This window comes from Gasterosteus aculeatus, chromosome 11 (genome assembly GCF_964276395.1).
Source record: "Gasterosteus aculeatus chromosome 11, fGasAcu3.hap1.1, whole genome shotgun sequence".
Lineage (NCBI taxonomy): Eukaryota > Metazoa > Chordata > Actinopteri > Perciformes > Gasterosteidae > Gasterosteus > Gasterosteus aculeatus.
Window position 1 is genome coordinate 9837054 of NC_135699.1, and position 17495 is coordinate 9854548.

At 47.5% G+C, this 17495-nt stretch overlaps 2 protein-coding genes across 4 annotated transcripts; one reads left to right on the forward strand and one right to left on the reverse strand.

The window, feature by feature from the left end:
• The first annotated feature begins 1719 nt into the window (after positions 1–1719).
• Positions 1720–7241, forward strand: tecra (trans-2,3-enoyl-CoA reductase a). Its single transcript, XM_078083668.1, has 12 exons — positions 1720–1775; positions 1862–2281; positions 3026–3077; positions 3171–3215; positions 3307–3410; positions 4610–4725; positions 4914–5019; positions 5143–5215; positions 5316–5359; positions 5460–5517; positions 5604–5692; positions 6041–7241. The coding sequence occupies exons 2-12, from the start codon at positions 2114–2116 to the stop codon at positions 6212–6214; spliced, it is 1029 nt and encodes a 342-aa protein (XP_077939794.1). The 5' UTR covers positions 1720–1775; positions 1862–2113; the 3' UTR covers positions 6215–7241.
• On the reverse strand, positions 7234–15797 carry samd1a (sterile alpha motif domain containing 1a). Of its 3 annotated transcripts, none has more exons than XM_040189802.2 (7): positions 15128–15797; positions 12152–12494; positions 11648–11787; positions 11459–11519; positions 9532–9613; positions 9138–9252; positions 7234–8501 (listed from the first exon to the last, which is right to left on the reverse strand). In XM_040189802.2, the coding sequence occupies exons 1-7, from the start codon at positions 15488–15490 to the stop codon at positions 8355–8357; spliced, it is 1251 nt and encodes a 416-aa protein (XP_040045736.2). In that variant the 5' UTR covers positions 15491–15797; the 3' UTR covers positions 7234–8354. The 3 variants fall into 3 exon arrangements, with proteins under 3 accessions (XP_040045736.2, XP_040045735.2, XP_040045737.2); XM_040189801.2 differs by having other exon boundaries at positions 11648–11790; positions 15128–15667; XM_040189803.2 differs by lacking the exon at positions 15128–15797 and adding an exon at positions 13032–13231 and having other exon boundaries at positions 11648–11790.
• Positions 15798–17495: the final 1698 nt, after the last annotated feature.

A 17495-nucleotide genomic window follows, 5' to 3' on the forward strand; every position in this document is an offset into this window, starting at 1 on the left:
AATAGTTTTGTAGTTTGATTAAGTTTACACTTAAGGTAGTACATTATTATAACTAAAGTAAAAGGTCTGAGTACCTCTTCCCCAACCGGTAATACATTATGAATGGATATTATAAGTTAAGTATTCATAATGAATATCAATTTTTTTGTGTCAAGTGCACGGTTGCCAGTTTATTAGGTACGACTGCAACATTTCTCATAATACGTAAACTCTGTAATAAATAATACCTTCGTGAAAGTCCGTTATATAGTTATTCTATTTAATCTTCCCTGGACGAAACAGCCTTCGCCACTGCGAATATTCTTGACAGATACAAGCAAAACATGAACAATCAATGAACAAAACCTGATACACACAACTGGGTTGATATTTTTAAAGGAGTGCTTCGCGGTGCAACGCATGCTGGAATAAATATTGTGACTAAAGCAATAGGTGAACATGTTGGTGAAGAATATCAATGTCAGCACGTATAAATAATTCGTGACTGCAGTGGAGTGGGTGCTGGTGTTGGGTTATTGCACAGGTGGCTAAATGAACTCGGGGGTTGGTTTGTGCAACGAGACGACTCCCGGTGCTTCTGGTGCTCTGCAGCGCCCACCAGAGAGAGCGAGTGGAAATAAATGATATCAAGAGTGACTGGGGGGGTCTGCGATGATCAACACTGACAGTTTCCTGACTCGGGAGTTGTATAAGTGCTCGGTGGTTTAGTGTGTCGGAATCAGTTATTTACTCTTCAGTCCAAACTGTGGACTCCAAAAGGCACATGGGCAAAAAAACATTTTCAATTCCAAGACATAAAGACATTCAAATCTCCCTCCATTCATTTTGTCTCTTCCTGTCACCTCAAATCTTGCATTACATTAGGAATAGATCTGTATTTTGAATGTTGCAACAGGAGAGTAAAAATGAGTGACGCTCTGAGGACAAACGATCCCATGGAGTCTCACGTCACAGCATTCCTCTCACGTCACTCAAGTGTTGCCGCCTTTGAAAAAGAAGTCAGTCCTCCCTCAATACACTTCCGTCCTTCTGTTCGTCTACACGTAAAAGTAAACGAGGTTTATCACAGTGTTTTTTTCCAATATGAGACTCAAAAACGGTTTTGGAATGCATCAGTGATGCGGCTGCTGGCCGCTGGCTGGACTGCTGCTGCTGGTTATAAATAGACCACAGAATATACACATATAGTCGGCTATGTGGGACGATCACTTGACCCTGTTCGGCGAAAGGCATCTTTGATCTTCTCCCACCACGGACCTGCTTGAAAGTGCTTTGGAAAAACAACGCCCCTCATTTGGCGAAAAAACAAAAAAAACTTGACCCGCACAGGCCCGGAAATAAACCGGGCCGTCTTTGTCACGGAGGTCAGGCAGAGAAAAGAATATCAGCCACACAGGTGGTCAGGGGGAGGTGGTGTGAGGGGGTGGAGGTGTGTGGGGGGTTGGGGAGGTGTTCTTCTTCATCCCACGGATCAGCCTTTTAATGGGGGGAGGGAGGGGGGGGTCAAGCGAGGAGCGCAGCGGGCAGGAGACAGTGTCTCATAGGTCTGATGGGAGCCCGTTGGCATCTGTCGCTGGGCAGGGCTGCGTGTGGGCGCCCAAGGTTACCAAGCTGCTGCAGAGCAAATCAGGAGACTTATATTTAGCCTTGCAAATGGCGCGCTGTGGATTATGTCTTGGGGGGGCTCTCCGGTTTCGTCTTCAATGCGTTTTGTGCCCGTGAAGGGAGGGGGGCGCGGTGGGGGGGCTGCGGATCATGAAGAGGCCGCTATTCAGGTGAGGTGCAGGTTCAGTTCATGTTCTTGAAACCGGCTCTTCTTCCACTTCTTCTCACTTTCTTCTCCCCATTCTGTCAAATACAGCCTTTCCATCTGGGGGAGGAGGGAGTTGGTGGGTGGGGGGTGTTTATGGTCTCACATACTTCTTCCGGAGGTGGTGGGCTATTCAGAGAGCCCGAACGGCACCATAGAAGACACGTGTGAGTTGGGCTGACAGTTGTGTTAAGGCGGAGCGAGGAGCCGTTTCACACACCAGCAGAGGACAACCGGCGGGATTGGACGCATCACAGATTATTCATTTTCCCAGGCTACTGAGATTGTGGATTAAACGGCACCATGGATGTACTCGCCTTGGAGGCAAAGAGTGTAAACGGAGCAGATGCTGAGAAGAAGTCTTCATCGAGGCCCAAGCCGAAACCTCCCAAAAAGGCCAAAAGGATTGTTTACTTTGAGGTGGAGATCGTGGATTTAAAGACCAAGGAGAAACTGCTGCTGCTGGATAAAGTGAGTTAGCGGACGACGGAGGGTTTCCGGTTACGACGAGTTTTATGTCGTGCATAATGATTTTAGGAGGTTGATTGTACTTTAATTGACTGGTGCATGATGATCACACAAGTCCTAAATAGAGAAAGGCACAAAGAGAACCCGAGAACTCGCACGTCATGGGGTTTACGACCATTTAGCACAGTTTGTCACCTCCTGGAGCTTTCCTTTTATAGTTTAAAACATCCCATGCCTGTTCTAAAAGTAGTACGGGCCCACTCGCCGACCGTCATCACTTTGCTGGGAAACGTGTTGGTTTTACATGAACCACGGGCTCATCACTGTGTTCTGCACAGAATAGTCTTCTTCACATCGGGCTCCGTCCGCTGCATCGCCTGCTGTCAGCTACTGTCTCCAGGAGGAGATTTCACTCTTCATTCTGACAGGAGCTTTCTGTTCCTGCTGCATTACAGGCCTGAGCTGCACACGGCCAACATGCAAGCAGGCACACGCACACGATTAGCAGCTGTGTAAATGTGCAGTCATGTCGTGTCAATAAACACACGGGGTCACATCGCTTGTGAAAGTGGGAAACTTCAGCAGTAAAGATATTAATACAGATCTGACTTTTGTGTTTGTGGTATTCCCTGTTTTGTAAACTGACTGACTGAACACAGAAGTCAGCACTTGCTAATGTGGCTGATGATAATAGTGTAATACTAAATAAACCAATTCTATGGGTTTATCTCTATGTTTTGACTGCAGGTGGAGCCAACAGCCACTGTTTTGGATATCAAAGCCCTAGTTCACAAATCATGTAAGTCCAAGACAACTAAACTTGAATTATCCATTTGTCCCTTCCCTAATTCTGAATAGATGAGTAAAGTAAAGTTCTTCTCCATTTCCAAAGATCCAAAGTGGTATCCAGCCAGACAATCGCTGCGTTTGGATCCAAGTGCGTCTGCTTTAAAAAAACAAAAAACAAATACTGCATTAATTGATAGGTGTTATGACGTGATGTCTCATCCAGCTGTTATGTTATTTAGAGGCAAAGTGTCTCAGGGATGAAGAAATTCTGCAGACACTTCCTGTGGGAACCACAGCCAGCTTTTACTTCAGGGATCTGGGACCTCAGCTCACATGGGGAACGGTGAGTCCACGCACACATGTTTGCATGTCACTATAAGTGACTTTCCAACCGTCTGTACAAATACTCAACTTTAAAAGATTTGGAGTGGTAATTCAGTTTTAATGAATGTTGTGGAATGATCTGCCACTTTCTTATTCAAAGGATGCTCCAGCATTAAAGACCTGTTCCTCTGAGCAGAAAATGATCAAATTATTTACTTCATATGGTTCTCAAGTCTGTGTTTGCATACGTGCCTTCTGGGTCTGATTTTGTCGTTCCTGGCTCAGGGAAGCAACGTTACTTTTTATCGACTTACTTGCTGGAGACTTGCTCTGCGTAATGGTCTGTTAAATATACACCATCCGGACTTAATAGGCTGAAAAATGCAAAACCTCTGGCTTGGCCTTTTAAGATTCGTGTACATTAAATATAAACAGACCCTCTCTCGCCCACTCAATAACTCATGAATATAAATATCAATCCACGCTGACAGATAGAGGTGATTTCCCGCGGCTCGTTTTTCGCTCGGCCCTCCTCTGTCCTGGGACACATAATCTCACAACCCCATTTCTCCCGAAGGTGTTTATCCCCCTGACCTCCCGCTTGCCTTTAACGGGGGCCTCTTCACTCACCCTTGTCCACCGAGTCTCTCTATACGTTCCCCGTCCTTACCAACGCTGTCACATATCCCCTGCACCCCCCCGGCAGGCTGCACGCAGGCGGAAGCCCCCCCCCGGGGGGTGCAGGAGCGTGAAGTGCCCCCAGCGGAGATCACCAGTTGCCTTTTGGGAAGGAGGCGCTCGGCTCAGGGATCGATTTCACCGTCAGCTGCGCTGCTGCGCTTGATCATGTGATTTGTGGAAAGCTGCTGTTACAAGCGGCCCTCGGTGTCTCATTGGCTCTGTGGGAACACGTGTCGAGCATTTTTATTGTCACACTGGAATGGTTGTGGAACTCGATGGACTGTTGTGTTTGTTTGAAGAGGGATCTGAGAGGCAGGTTACTAGAGGAGGCAGAGCCGTGCTGGGTGCCAGTGCCACGCTCTCCAGAGGGGACAAAGCACATTCTATTCATTCATTTATTTTCAATGAGAGATGCTGATGGTTTTCATGCTTTTTTTTGGATTCATCAAGGACTTGCCCTTCTTTCCTCTGCATCTGTCTGCAAACCAGGAAAAACTCCAATGAAAGCATTCCTGCCTTTTCCTTTGCTAACCTCAGGTGTTCCTGACAGAGTGCGTAGGCCCCCTGATCATCTACCTAATGTTCTACTTCCACCTTCCCTTCATCTACTCTCCGAAATACGACTTCACCAGCAGCAAGCACTGGGTCGTACAGTGAGTGTTGGCTTTCTCTTTTGTTTTATTTTTTGGGGATCTGTTGCATTGTCCCGACTTGCACAGATCCCCCCACAACACGGCACACACTAGTGAGGCGTGTTTCTGTGGCGACCAAGTCTTATGGACTGTAGCGAGAAACTGCATTAATCACAGCTAAATATGAGTGTGTGTGTGTGTTGTTGCAGCTTGGCCTGCATATGTCACTCCTTTCACTACATTAAGAGGATCCTGGAGACAATGTTTGTCCATCGCATCTCCCACGGGACCATGCCACTCAAAAACATATTTAAGGTGAAAATAACACACACCATTGTTTGTTGTTATTTATGTTATTATTAGAGTTATTTATCTGGTCCAAATGTGCGTGGAGCCATCTCTTAGTGTGACTTATTATTGTCCCTTTTTCTATTTCAGAACTGTGGCTATTACTGGTGCTCTGCAGCTTGGATGGCGTACTACATTAACCACCCTCTCTATACCACACCATGTAAGTGTAGCCCTCTGCAATTCTGCCTTTAACTCATCACGTGACTTCCGTTTCATTTTCCACTTCCATTTGAATCCATTTCTCTGACCCACGTCCACAGATTACGGACAGATGCAGGTGAATGCAGGACTCTACGTTTTCTTGGTATGTATGTAAATATACGGCGCTGTGAAGGAATCAGACGTCAAACCCAACGAACTGTTGTTATGTGGACGATCATCTCTCGGTGTCTTTGTTCCTGCAGTTCTGTCAAATCGGGAATTTTTCCATCCACGTTGCACTTCGTAACCTCAAACCACCAGGTGAGCATTCTCTAACAAGGCATGTCATGTATAGTAAACAGACCACTGCACGAGGCCATAGAGTGTTTTAATTGTTCTCATGTCAGGTTCAAAAACCAAGAAGATTCCTTTCCCGACAAAAAATCCCTTCACGTGGATGTTCTGGCTCGTGTCTTGTCCGAACTACACATATGAGGTAAGCAGATCCAAAATCCACTCTTTCCGGAGGTTGGGAAATACTCAACAAAAGGGAAATGTTATACTGAAACGCATACGTTTGGTAACTATTCACTTGTTTATATCGGCACCTTCCTTTCGTCCTAAGATAGACCAAACAAATTGCAAGCCTTTTTTGACCGTGCACATTTCAACACTGATGGTAATATTCAACGTGTGCAACACAGCAGCAGTAAACAGTACCTTTATTTCATGGTCACATGACGGATTAATGCTGCCATCTACTGGTTACGTTCCACACGTGCGGCCTAAGTCGAAGTGCTTCGCGTTCATTCCTTTTGTCTGCGTGCAAACCTCCTGCCCTCAGGTGGGCTCCTGGATCGGCTTCACGGTGATGACGCAATGTGTCCCTGTGGCTTTCTTCACCCTTGTGGCCTTCATCCAGATGACAGTGTGGGCCAAAGGCAAACACGGCAGCTACTTAAAGGAGTTCAGAGATTATCCGACCCTGCGCTCCTCCATCCTCCCCTTCATCCTGTAGAGCCTGGCAGATCAAACCCCGCTGTCTGCCCACATCCTTCCCTTTTTTTTTTTATAAAAAGGACCGTTTCCACACTGGATGTCAGAAAGTGTGCTGAGGTCGACAGGATTTTGGTCATATGGACTCCATGTGACTGGTTGTTTTTTTTTTACATGAAACTCCATAGCAAGGATTGTCGGACAGGTGAATGCAGGACTGTTAAGAGGCGGAGGGAGCAATGTGAGTTAAATACAGCAAAGTCTTAATATAATGTTGTAGGTTATCTTGAAAAGCGAGAAGATGAAACAAATATTTTGCTACTTGTGCCGCTATGTATTTTGCTTTACTGTTGCATTGAGTGGCATTTAGTTTCACATTATGTTCGTGGATTACTTTTTGTGGTCTCTGGCAGCGTGATGAGTGGTTTCCCACAGAGCTGTGCAACCAAGAGACTAATCTGCATTGCCGAACTAGTGTGCAGCCTGGAGCTGACAACTCATGCAGCGCTCTAACGATGCAAGTGACAATTAAGCTTCAGCCGAGGGCGAGGAAAAATATTTTTTTGTCTGTACGTGGATCAAAAGTAAAAAAAAAGAAAAACTGCGAACAGCATGAACACTTACAAAAATATACCTCTTACTAGATAAGATGATGATGGTGCATAAAGAGAAAGGAGACGGTTTCCCAGTGTTTCATATTCAGTATGTTCAGACCTTTTATTTCATTTGTGTACTAGTTGAAGAGTTGTGCAGCAACAGAGATGGACTGTCAGTTCGGATTTGATAAGGACAAATGATTGTTTGCTATTACATCTCCACTGAACGGAATTTATAGAACGCTGCAACGGCTGAACCTTCAAATTAAAATAAGTTTTATTTTATTTGACTAAATGTCCTGCTACAAGTTTCCTTTAAGGAGAGTATTCAGTGGCAACAAAACTTTTACCTGCAGTGAGAAGTTTGTTTACAATATTTGACCCTCTCAAGGAAACAAATGATTTTAGTCGTTATTAATAACCAAGTTAATAAACAGAAAAGAAGTGACTGAACAGAGCGACATGAGCTTTATTTGTGACTCTGGAAGAAGTGTCAATGCTACAGATATGTCGGAGATGTAGACTACATCACATGGAATGTTACAATTCAAGCGGCTGGCTTACATTAAAAACAGACACTGTACAAATGAAAAATAAACGACGACATTAAATATTGCATTTGATCGAGACATCTGCTATGTAACAGACACTCAGCAGCTGTATTCAATTTTAAAACTAAAATGTTCAGTATTACAACAAACCTTCCCCAAAGAGTATCATTTGCTTATGTGTTAAAGCACATTCCATCATTTTCCTGGTCACACCGATGTGCTATTGTTCCCCAAAGTGCAGCCGTATTACGTTGGACCGCAGTCGGATCCGAATGAGATCACAAGAAAGAAAAGAACAGCATATCGCCTTACCAGCAGGTGGTAGTGCGTCAATTCGGCGGTCCGTGTTACAGAGTCACTGGAGACATAATAAAAAGCTCAGCAGCTTTTGGCGGGACGATGGGTCCGGAATCGGACTCGTGATGCAGATGTGTGGAAGGCCGGGCTTCCGCGGCACTTTGATGACTTTCAGTTTAACGGAGTACACGGAAATCCAACAGAGGAGCCGTGCGATTCACCAAAGAGGTCCCGGATTGACAGAAGGTACCGTGATGGAGGGAGCGAGGATGCACACTTCTTTACGCCGTGCCGAGCAGCGCTCCTCGGGGGAACGATCTCACGGGTTCTTCCCTTGGCGCAAAGGCCCGGCCCCCTCCAGCGGCTCAGTTCTCCATCTTTCCCTCCAGCAGAAAAGGTCTGTTTGGAACATCCTCTGAAAGTACCAGTCCCCCCCCCCCCCCCCCCCCGAGGTTTGTTCAATCCAACGAATGAAATGAAAAAACATTTGAAAACCCAAGACCACGATGAGAGGTAGGATGACTGTTTCATTCTTCTTCTTCAGTTTCTGGTCGTTCTCACAGTGAAAGTTAATTCCAGCGCAGCTTTGCCACCCCCCCACCCCCCCCCCCCGCTCACCCGCTGTCCACTCTGTACGTGAGGGTGGTGGGCAGCATCTAGAGGGGAGAGGGCGCCGCATTGCAGCGTAGTCCGTGTGTGTCGTGCGAGATCGCCGACCTCAGATGTCTTCGCATTCCAGGAAGTGGGTCCTCTGAAGCACCTTCACGTGGCGCTCGTAGATTTTGAGGGCGGGGCCGAGTCGGATGGACAAACCGGTCAACACGTCGCTGCGCTGCATGAGGAGAAGGGACTTTCCGTCAATCTCCTGTTGGGGAGAAGTCACGTTAGCATCAGCCATAGTGCCCAAAACCTCAATGTCCTCTTGAATTGGCCTGCAGGAAACACCACGCGGGAACTTACGATGAGCACGCGGTTATCACGCAGCTCGATGTGCACAAATAACTGGATGCTGGACACAGGACGCACTACTTTTAGACTGCGCAAGGTACTTAATGCCATAATGGTATTTAACATTTACATTTACGCCACTGTGTGACACATTGTCATGGCTTATATTCTCTGAAACAAATCAAATGAAAGAATAAAAATGATGAGAGTTGATTCACATGTTGAGTGTCCTTTTTTTTTTCTCCAGTTGTTGTTCCAACAAGTTAGTTGTCTGAATGTCATTGTGCAAATTTAGACGTCGTCATAGAAAATAAAGTGAAGTGACGTAAATGACGCTGCCCGAACATGAAAGCATTGGATAAGTAAGATATTTGATTCCTCAGCTGATCTTACCTTTAAAAACATCTACTGACCAAGAAAACGGGATTTAGTCACGACCGCACAAAGCCGTTTAACATCGACCGCCTCTACAAATGCAGTGGCTGCCGGTGCAAAGTTGGAATCCCGTGCGCTTGTAGCGCCCTCTACGGCGGTTCTGAGGTGGTGCACTGACCTGAGAGCGGAACGCCACAGCCTGCTCTGGAAAGCCTGCCGCTGAGAAGTAACTGGCCACATCTGCCACAGACCACAGCATCAGGTTCTGGCTCGTGTTCTCCTTCTTCACAGAGCTGGAGGAAGATCAGACAGAAAGGAGTCAGGAGCGCGTTGGGGAGTGGGGGGGGGGGGCTTTTCTTCAGCGGGTTTTCACTCCCTTTTGTTTGTTTTTGTTGTTTTTTCAAGCCTTTATGGTGATTATTTCCATGTTTGTGCCTCAGAACTATGGAAATGTATTATTCAAAGCAATAAATGGCAAACAGAAATCAAACAGAAAGGGGGGAGGACTTGATGTGGGATTAGCTGAAGACATTTCTAGTAGAGAATGTCATTATTAATAACAAGATACTCACACATCATCCCCTTTATCACCGTTCAGAAGACGGTGTTCGTCCACTATGAAGGAGGAAAGATGTTCGTCATTCTTCAATGTACCTGCAAAAAAAATGATTACAAATCTTCATCAAATGCTGACCTAATAAAAACACAACAAATGTGGGGTGCGTGAGAGGAAACATGTCTAAAGGAGTAATAATTCCTATTAAATATAATTTGTAAAAAATCCACAGGGTTTTTAACAAAAAAATACAGACGTGAGTTATAAAACTACCCTTTGCAAGATTTAAATTCAAAAATATAAATACACGTCAGCGCCTCCTTTTACGTACACACTGGCTAATGTGAGCCTAGTTTGTGCAGAGTTCAGGTGGACGTCTGACGCTACCAGTCGCGGGAGAGGAGACGGACAGAGAGACTATGCATGTGTCCTCGTCCTTCTTATTGCTCCTTTAAAGTGACGGAAGTTTATTGAAACTTTGTTGCAGTGTTTTTTTTGTTGCTTTGTCCGATTCAGAATTAACATGATCCAATGTTGCAGTTGCCCCTTTGTTCGGTTTGTGTTCACACCGCAACATTTAACAGCGGACTAAATATTACTACTAAACAAACATCACGCGTGAGCAAACTGTTCTGTCATTGGTCCAATGCTAATGCAGCTATAAATAGACTTTTTCTTTTTAAGTGTGGTGGATTGGGGGGGCATGAACCCAGTTGGGATGTAGAAGGGGGTGCGTGGCCGAAACAGTTTGGGAACCGCTGGTCGAAATCATTGGCACTTGCAATAAATTCCTATTAAAAGTCATCCTGTATCTTATTTCTTTCTATATAAACAGGCGGAATGGTTTCCCATTGCTGCGTATTGCCTGTTTCTAATTGTAACTTTGTGTTACTCATTGCAGAAGCAAACAGAAGGGTTCACATTGTTCCAATTCTGCAATAATCCGTCAAAGTAATTTCAGTAGAAATGTAGCTAAAAATAATTTATTTCTTGGAGATTTTTATGTCCGGCTTCGTACCCTCGACATGCAGTCGCGTGATGTGTAACACACGGCAGCCGAGGTGAGCTCGAATGGAAGTGAGGCCCCCCCGTGGTACTGCCGCGCGGCACCGGGGCCTCTACTGCCGTGACACGGCGTGCTTTCCCCATCAGTGTCTCCACGGTTCACTTCAGTGAGGACACAGTGAGCGGCCGCGGATACAGCGGCCGCCGTATGCCGGAGGAGGCCGGAGACAGTGAGGACACCCTCGCTTTTGGGTGCACACTGCTCCTTCCAGCCAAACCATTACCAGGTAAAAGCATACGTTGGCACTTATGCCGTGATAGAACACATTGACGTGCTGTATCTTTGTGTTATGCTATTAGTTGGGTTTTTTTTGGAGGTCTCTTGGCAATGTCTCACTTCAATTAAAGCCCAGAGAAAGACACTTTAGTTTATTCTAACAAAAAAATTAAACTATGGGCAAACCCAGCCCCTTTTTACTTTGTTACATTTTTTACACGTACACACATAATGAATTATTAACAAGGCTATTACTTAAACCGCCACTTAAAGGCGTTTGGACGACAGCTTTTGGAAACCCTCTGCGGGCTTTGTGGTTATTACATCACAGTTACGTCACAATTACAGAAGGACAGAATGTTTTTGTTTGGTGTGTCAAAGCGAACACCACCTGAATCGACATGTGGACGGACAAGTTTGTGAAGCGTTTAAGATGCTTGCGCTAGCCTCCAGGCAAACACCGTGAATCTTCGAAAAGGGTAAACGGATTGGTATGTGAAACCTAAGCTGTCATCACCCAACTCCCTCCAACGACTGTGTGAGTTTTCTAAGAAAACCCTTTTCCACTATGAGAAAGCGAAACTGGTGATCAATTTGTTCGCTGCGAAGCCCCCCCCCCCCCCCCCCCCCCCCAAAAAAAAGGGGACACAATGCTACTCACAGTTGTCAGAGGGCAGAGAAAGGGCCTGTAGTCTTCCTTCAGATGCATTCTTGCTCTCATCCTGTGAGCGCAAACAAAACAGGCCACAAAAATCAGAAGTGAAAATGTCGGGTGCGAAGCGGCGGGATCAAAGGGGGCAGGAGACATACGAGTGGCGTTTGTGACAGAGGGATTGAAAAGGGACATTACCAGCCCTGCAGCGTAGTCTGGTACCAACTGGTCAGGCAAAAGGCTGCTATCCACCATCTTGCCCGCATCGTCTTTCTTCACCTGCTTCTTCGAAGCGCCGGGGCTGGTAGTGGCAGAGTGGATCTCTGGCTTCGTGGCGGCTACTGCCGACAGAGAGCGAACCGTTTACATGACATGCTGATACGATTCGTGCGGTCACGCCGGACTTCATTCTTGGCGATCTGTGGCGCAAATGAAAAACCGCTGCAGCTGGAAGGTCTTTAAGGGGTGTGCTCCTTGAAGCCGAGGAAACGTGTACAAATGGAGGACTGCACTTCTAATTGCAGGCCACGCAAAGGGATTGGGTTTGTCAACAACCACCTCACCCATCCAGCTTCCGTCCGGGGGTTTCATATCAATGCAAAACTGAGCCTGCAAACCCTCATGCACCGGTTCATGCAGCAATATTTGAGCGCTCCATAAAGCGGGGTGTGCGTATTAGACTTTGTCTAGCCGTGTGAATACCTTTGTCCCCCTGCATTCCTGGGTGCTGACGGTCGACTGGGCAGACAGCGGAATGATAGGGCCAGTCATTGTGTGCAAGGGCTCCGGGGCTGGAGGGGGGCAAGGAGCTGGGCCTCTCACCAACCTTCTGGAAGGGGGCACAATCCGGACCGGGGCCGGGGCCGTGCCGCGTGCCAGAGGGGGAGCAGGGGGCGGAGATGGCTCGCACTGAGGCACTGCGTGCGGCGGCGGCGGCATCTTCATGCGTGCGGCCGGGAGAGGCCCCGTCCTGCCCGTCCCGGCTCTCATCCGCCCCTTCCTCGTCCGCATTACTGTCCGTGTCAATTACCATCGAGTTGTCGGCCTGCAAACGCCAAAAGCATATAGGTGCAAAACGGAGTTCAAACAACCAAAAATAAATTAAAACAAATAGAGAATTCACTAAATGTACTGTGGGAGTCAAATAGGGACACAAAGAAAAGGGACAGAAAAAGACACATTTACCTGAGTGGAATCACAGTCATCATGCACTGTTATGATTAACTATCATTATTTGACAACAACTTAAAACGGCAGGCGACGCCTGCAGTGCTTACTGGAAGAGGGGGGGGGGGGGGGGGGGGGTGGTAGGGTGAGCGTGTCACATGAAAAGCACGCTCATACAGATGTCGCAATGTGACCGCTGTGGTGCTAAATGATCGCATTTCGGAGGTTGTGTCGTTCACTGCGCGCGCGCACACGCGCACACGCACACAGCACGGACCGCTTCGACCGTTTCCGCGCGATCACGGACGCGTGGAAACGCGATGCGACGGGATCGCGCACAAGTAGTTTGCCGCTGTCGACGGCGCCCCGGGTGAAGAAGAAAAAAAAAAAAAAAAAAGAGAAAGAAAGAAATTACCTTGTGTGCGACTGCGTGTCTCTCAAGAGGCGCAGCAGTCGAGCACGGGAGCGCACTAAAGCCCGCCCCGCTCCGGAGGAAGAAAAAGGGGGGGGAGGGTGGGGGGGAGAAGAGCCGCTTGTACGGCGTTCGCTCATCGCACCGCATTTCACACAAGTTTCAGCGAGACACGGTCAACGGAAAAGCCACCGTGAACGTCCACTCCCCCCCGGTCCCCCCCCCCCCCCCCCGAGGATCGCGAGTGCCGCACAATTTGCCCCCTCGGCTCGCGCGCGGAACCGTCCGACGTGCTCGCCGCTTCCCGCTCTTTGCGGGCCTTCTTGATCAATATATAGATATTAATATTAAAGAACACACGCGCGCGCACGCATCTGGGGAGTACAGAAGGGGGGAGGGGGGGGCGATGGGAGGCGTTGCTTTTTTTTCTTCTTTTTCCTCAAATTCCCTCTAAAGTGCGCATGGAGTTGCGAGCCGCGGTGGAGACCTCGCCATTGTGTCTGTGGTCTCCGGCGGAGCGCCGATAGAGGGGAGGGGAGGAGGAGGGGGGGGCGCGCGGCTTTAACTCGACGCGCACACGATCCCCGCGGACGAACGTCGCTCGCCGGTCTACTTTGACTTTGCACCCGGTCAACGGCGTGCAACGCGAGCGAGTAACGCGAATGAACCCGTTTTCGGACACGTCACTGTCTACATCTGATATTCGAGTACAAATATGGGTAACAAGCCCCCTTTTTTGTGTATTCCGGGGGCGGAGGGGCGACGCACACGCCTTTCAGAGAACGTCAAAGTCAATTTGATCTCGGCTTAACCCAAATTGGATAGGACATCCACCAGCTAGCGCTGGACGATCAGTTTAGCGGTCGCTTGGTGTTAGTTGGGGTCTCGCATTGCTACCGGCTCTTACATATTTCATAACTTTGCGGTGACGGCGCTGGTCTGGAATAACAAACACTCGCCCGGCGGGGAGAAGTGATGCCATTTCTGCACGGGACGAGAGGCCATTAACAGCCGACCCCCCCCCCCTCCCCCCTCCAAGCATTAGACGCGACCGGGCTCGGGGCTGTGCGTGTCCGACAATGGATCCAGGGGTTCGACTCGATGCGCTGCGACGGCAATCGCCCGTCACTCGAAATACAGACGCAGTTCGCCTATTTGGACTCAAGTCATCTTCACAACGAGTACTTTGTCTGCGACGCAAATGTCATTTGTTGCCGTTGCACCGTGTGAAGCGTCGTGATGGGTGTATCGTAAAGTACAGCCGCAGGAGTTGACATGTCGTCACGGGCAGACAGTATGTGTGTCGGGACGTGGTATTTGCCCCGTGATGCTTGTTTTCGTCAACAGCCCCATATTGTCCCAACGCCCCCCCCTCCACATCAGGCTACTACATCCGCGATGTTTGAGACTTTCTCCCCCCCCCTTCACCCACCCACATGTACAAGCCGGCGAGAAAGAAAACATCCATTTCCAGCCAAGACTTCCACAATAAAACGCCCAAGACTAAAGGCCGAGTTGGACGCTCTTATTTTGAAAGCGCAATGGTTCCACCTCCGGCCTACTCCGGCTAACTTGGTGGGGTCCGCCTCACCCCCCCCCCCCCTCCCCTCCCCTCCCTTCGCTCAACGCCGCCGACTTTGGGGCTCGAAAAGCGCTTTCTGCCGCCGACAATGGAGGCTCGGGTTGAGACGGACGGGGCAACTTTTCCCGTTTAATCTCTGAGCGGTTACACTGTTTTCTTCTCTCTTTAAAAAGCGGCGCGGCGCGCGGCGCTGCCGAGTACGCGCGCACCTTCTTTTTTTTTTTTTTTTTTTGTAGTCTCCACCTCGCCGGGGCGCTCGATCGAGGTCCAACCGCCGCTCCCCGTCTGCGGCAGTGTAGGGTGCAAATAACCCCCCACCCCACCCCCAGCCCCCACCCTATGTAGAGACGGAAAACACGGGGTGCCCCCCCCCCCCAAAAAAACAATATATATATATATACGGCGTCCTCGCCTTTTACCTCCACCTGTTAATGTGATAAGATGTGCGGCGTGACGAAGAGATAAAGAGGGGGAGCTGGTAGACACGTCGCCCCTTCGCATCAAACCCCCCACGTACCTCCAGGTCCTCCTCGTCCTGGTCCACGGCACCGAACGCGCTGTCCCCGTTGCTCAGGTCCGAGTGGCTCGCTTCTTCCACCGCGCTCCTTCTCGCGGCCGTCGTTAGCGTCACATCGTCTTTTTTCCTGCTCCTCCGCTGTACCTTGGCCGCGTTTCGGTATGAAATAGAGCCCTTGTAATTAACTTTTAACACGGTTTGTTCGCGGATCAGTTTATCCAGTTCTGCGCAGGTTCGTTCGGGCTCGGACCCGTGTCGCCTCCGGACCATTCGGCAAATCCTCTCCAAGTCCGGCCGGGCTTTTCGCGACCGCAGCGAGTCGATGGTGTCCAGGATCCACTCGCGGTACTCGGATTCAGACATCTTTCTCCCTCGTTGGGTTCTCTTCTTTTTTTTTTCTCTTACCTCGGTGCGTCAAACCTTGTACACTGTTTTTTTTTTTTTTTGTGCGTGAGTCGCGGTCCAAGTACAACCGAGAAGCGGAAACCTCGCTGTACGCCTCCTGCGTTTTGCGTGTGCGCTTAAGGTGGACCGACGGAGTGGCGGCGAAAAGTTTTCACTCGGGAGGAGGCTTTTAAGGTGGAATCTGCAGTCCTGAACGGGAACGTGCGCGCGCACTCTGGTCCACGTGCATCACAATGCGCGAAAAAAAAGTGGCGGAAAGTGTGAGACAGCCTTTGATGGACCAACTGAAGCTGGTTGATATGTGGGACACACGCTCAATTTGAAGGAGCAGAGGCGCAGCCAGGATTTAGAGCTCTACGTTCCCTATCAGAGATTTGACTATGACATGATTAAGTAGAGAATGAAACATGTGCTCAAGCTTTGATACATCGGTTTCTCAAATAAAACGTAATACTTAGTTGAAACCATTAGAAAGTGATTTATTTGAACCACAAATTTAAATCAGAATACACCTTTTGTAACTAATACAAATCACCAAAATGGAATTGGGTGTAACCCCTGATACATTTGATTTTAAGAGAATGGACATAATACCGTTATTATTTCGTACAAAATAATTATTTTGTATGAAAATGTGTATACTCATCCATTGAATATATATAATATATATGTATATATATCTTTATATTTTGTGTTATATTGAAATTAGTATTTTTCAATTATTGAATACTTAATGTCTTAATAATTGCAATTTTAAGAAATTAATTTGGCCATTTTGTTGTAACTTTCGTGTAATGATTTACTCAGAGCCCTTTTCAATATGTCATCATTGTCGTTACTAAATTATTTTGGTCACTATTCTGTCATTTGATGGATTTATAAGTCACAAGGTCATATATGTTTTTTACTGCTTTCGAGCCAGAAGGCTCTCTGGGCCCCTTCACATATAACTGACGCAGATGAATGCAATGCTAAAAAAGAAAAGAACACTGAATACATTTGGGGCGGGTTGCTGTAATTGATCCGGTCTGTAAAAGGACACAACGCTGCATTATTCAATTGCATTCTTGAAACAGTCCCAATAACAGACAGGAGTTAAAATAACGCCTCCAACCCCTCGCCTACCAATAAGTGTTTCTTCCACTGAGTAGTTGTGCTTCCTCGCCTCACAGGTTTCATGGATCATGGTGATCAACAGAGCAGAACTGACTGACTCGGTCATCCCTTTATCCACCGATCGCTCCCTTCACACTCACATGCACTTGTCACTTTCACATACGCTCACAACACAGTTGTGTCCAGTATGGATATCTGCTCACTGGTGTACTTTATTTTTTAACTTAACTGTTTTTATAAACTTGTATTCCTTTATTTTTAATCTAACTTATATTATAACCCATAGCCTTACATTTTATTATATTTTATTTTATTCCTCTTGCACTATGTTGTCTTATCTGTCTTGTTGTCCATTGTCCAACTGTCTGGTGATACGCACCAACCGCCAAGTCAAACTCCTAGTATATCTGACATATTTTGGTAAGAGATGTTTCCTGATTCCTGATTCTGTCTGGACCCAGTTCCTGTCTCCTGCCATGGCCCTGCTGACAACTGCTGCTGCTTATTAGAATAAATATCAAGCATATTACTGTTACTGTCATCATAAACCAACATTACCAACTTTGCTTCTCTCCTAAAGTCTTTGTGCTTTCCCTCCCCACAGGTTTCTGTGGACGGTGGTTATGTCGGATGTTGGTTGTCCCTGCAGTGGTCCTGCCCTACAGCTGGCTTACTATCGCAATATTTGAATCATTTCTGTCATAGGGATTGAATGTAGTGTACATATTTTACGTTGTTCATTCATGACATCCATTGTGGTCTGTCCATCCTGGGAGTGGGATCCTTCCTCTGAGGGATGTGTTTGTATTTTTTTCTGTGCCGAGGGTTTCAGGACAGATGATGTTGC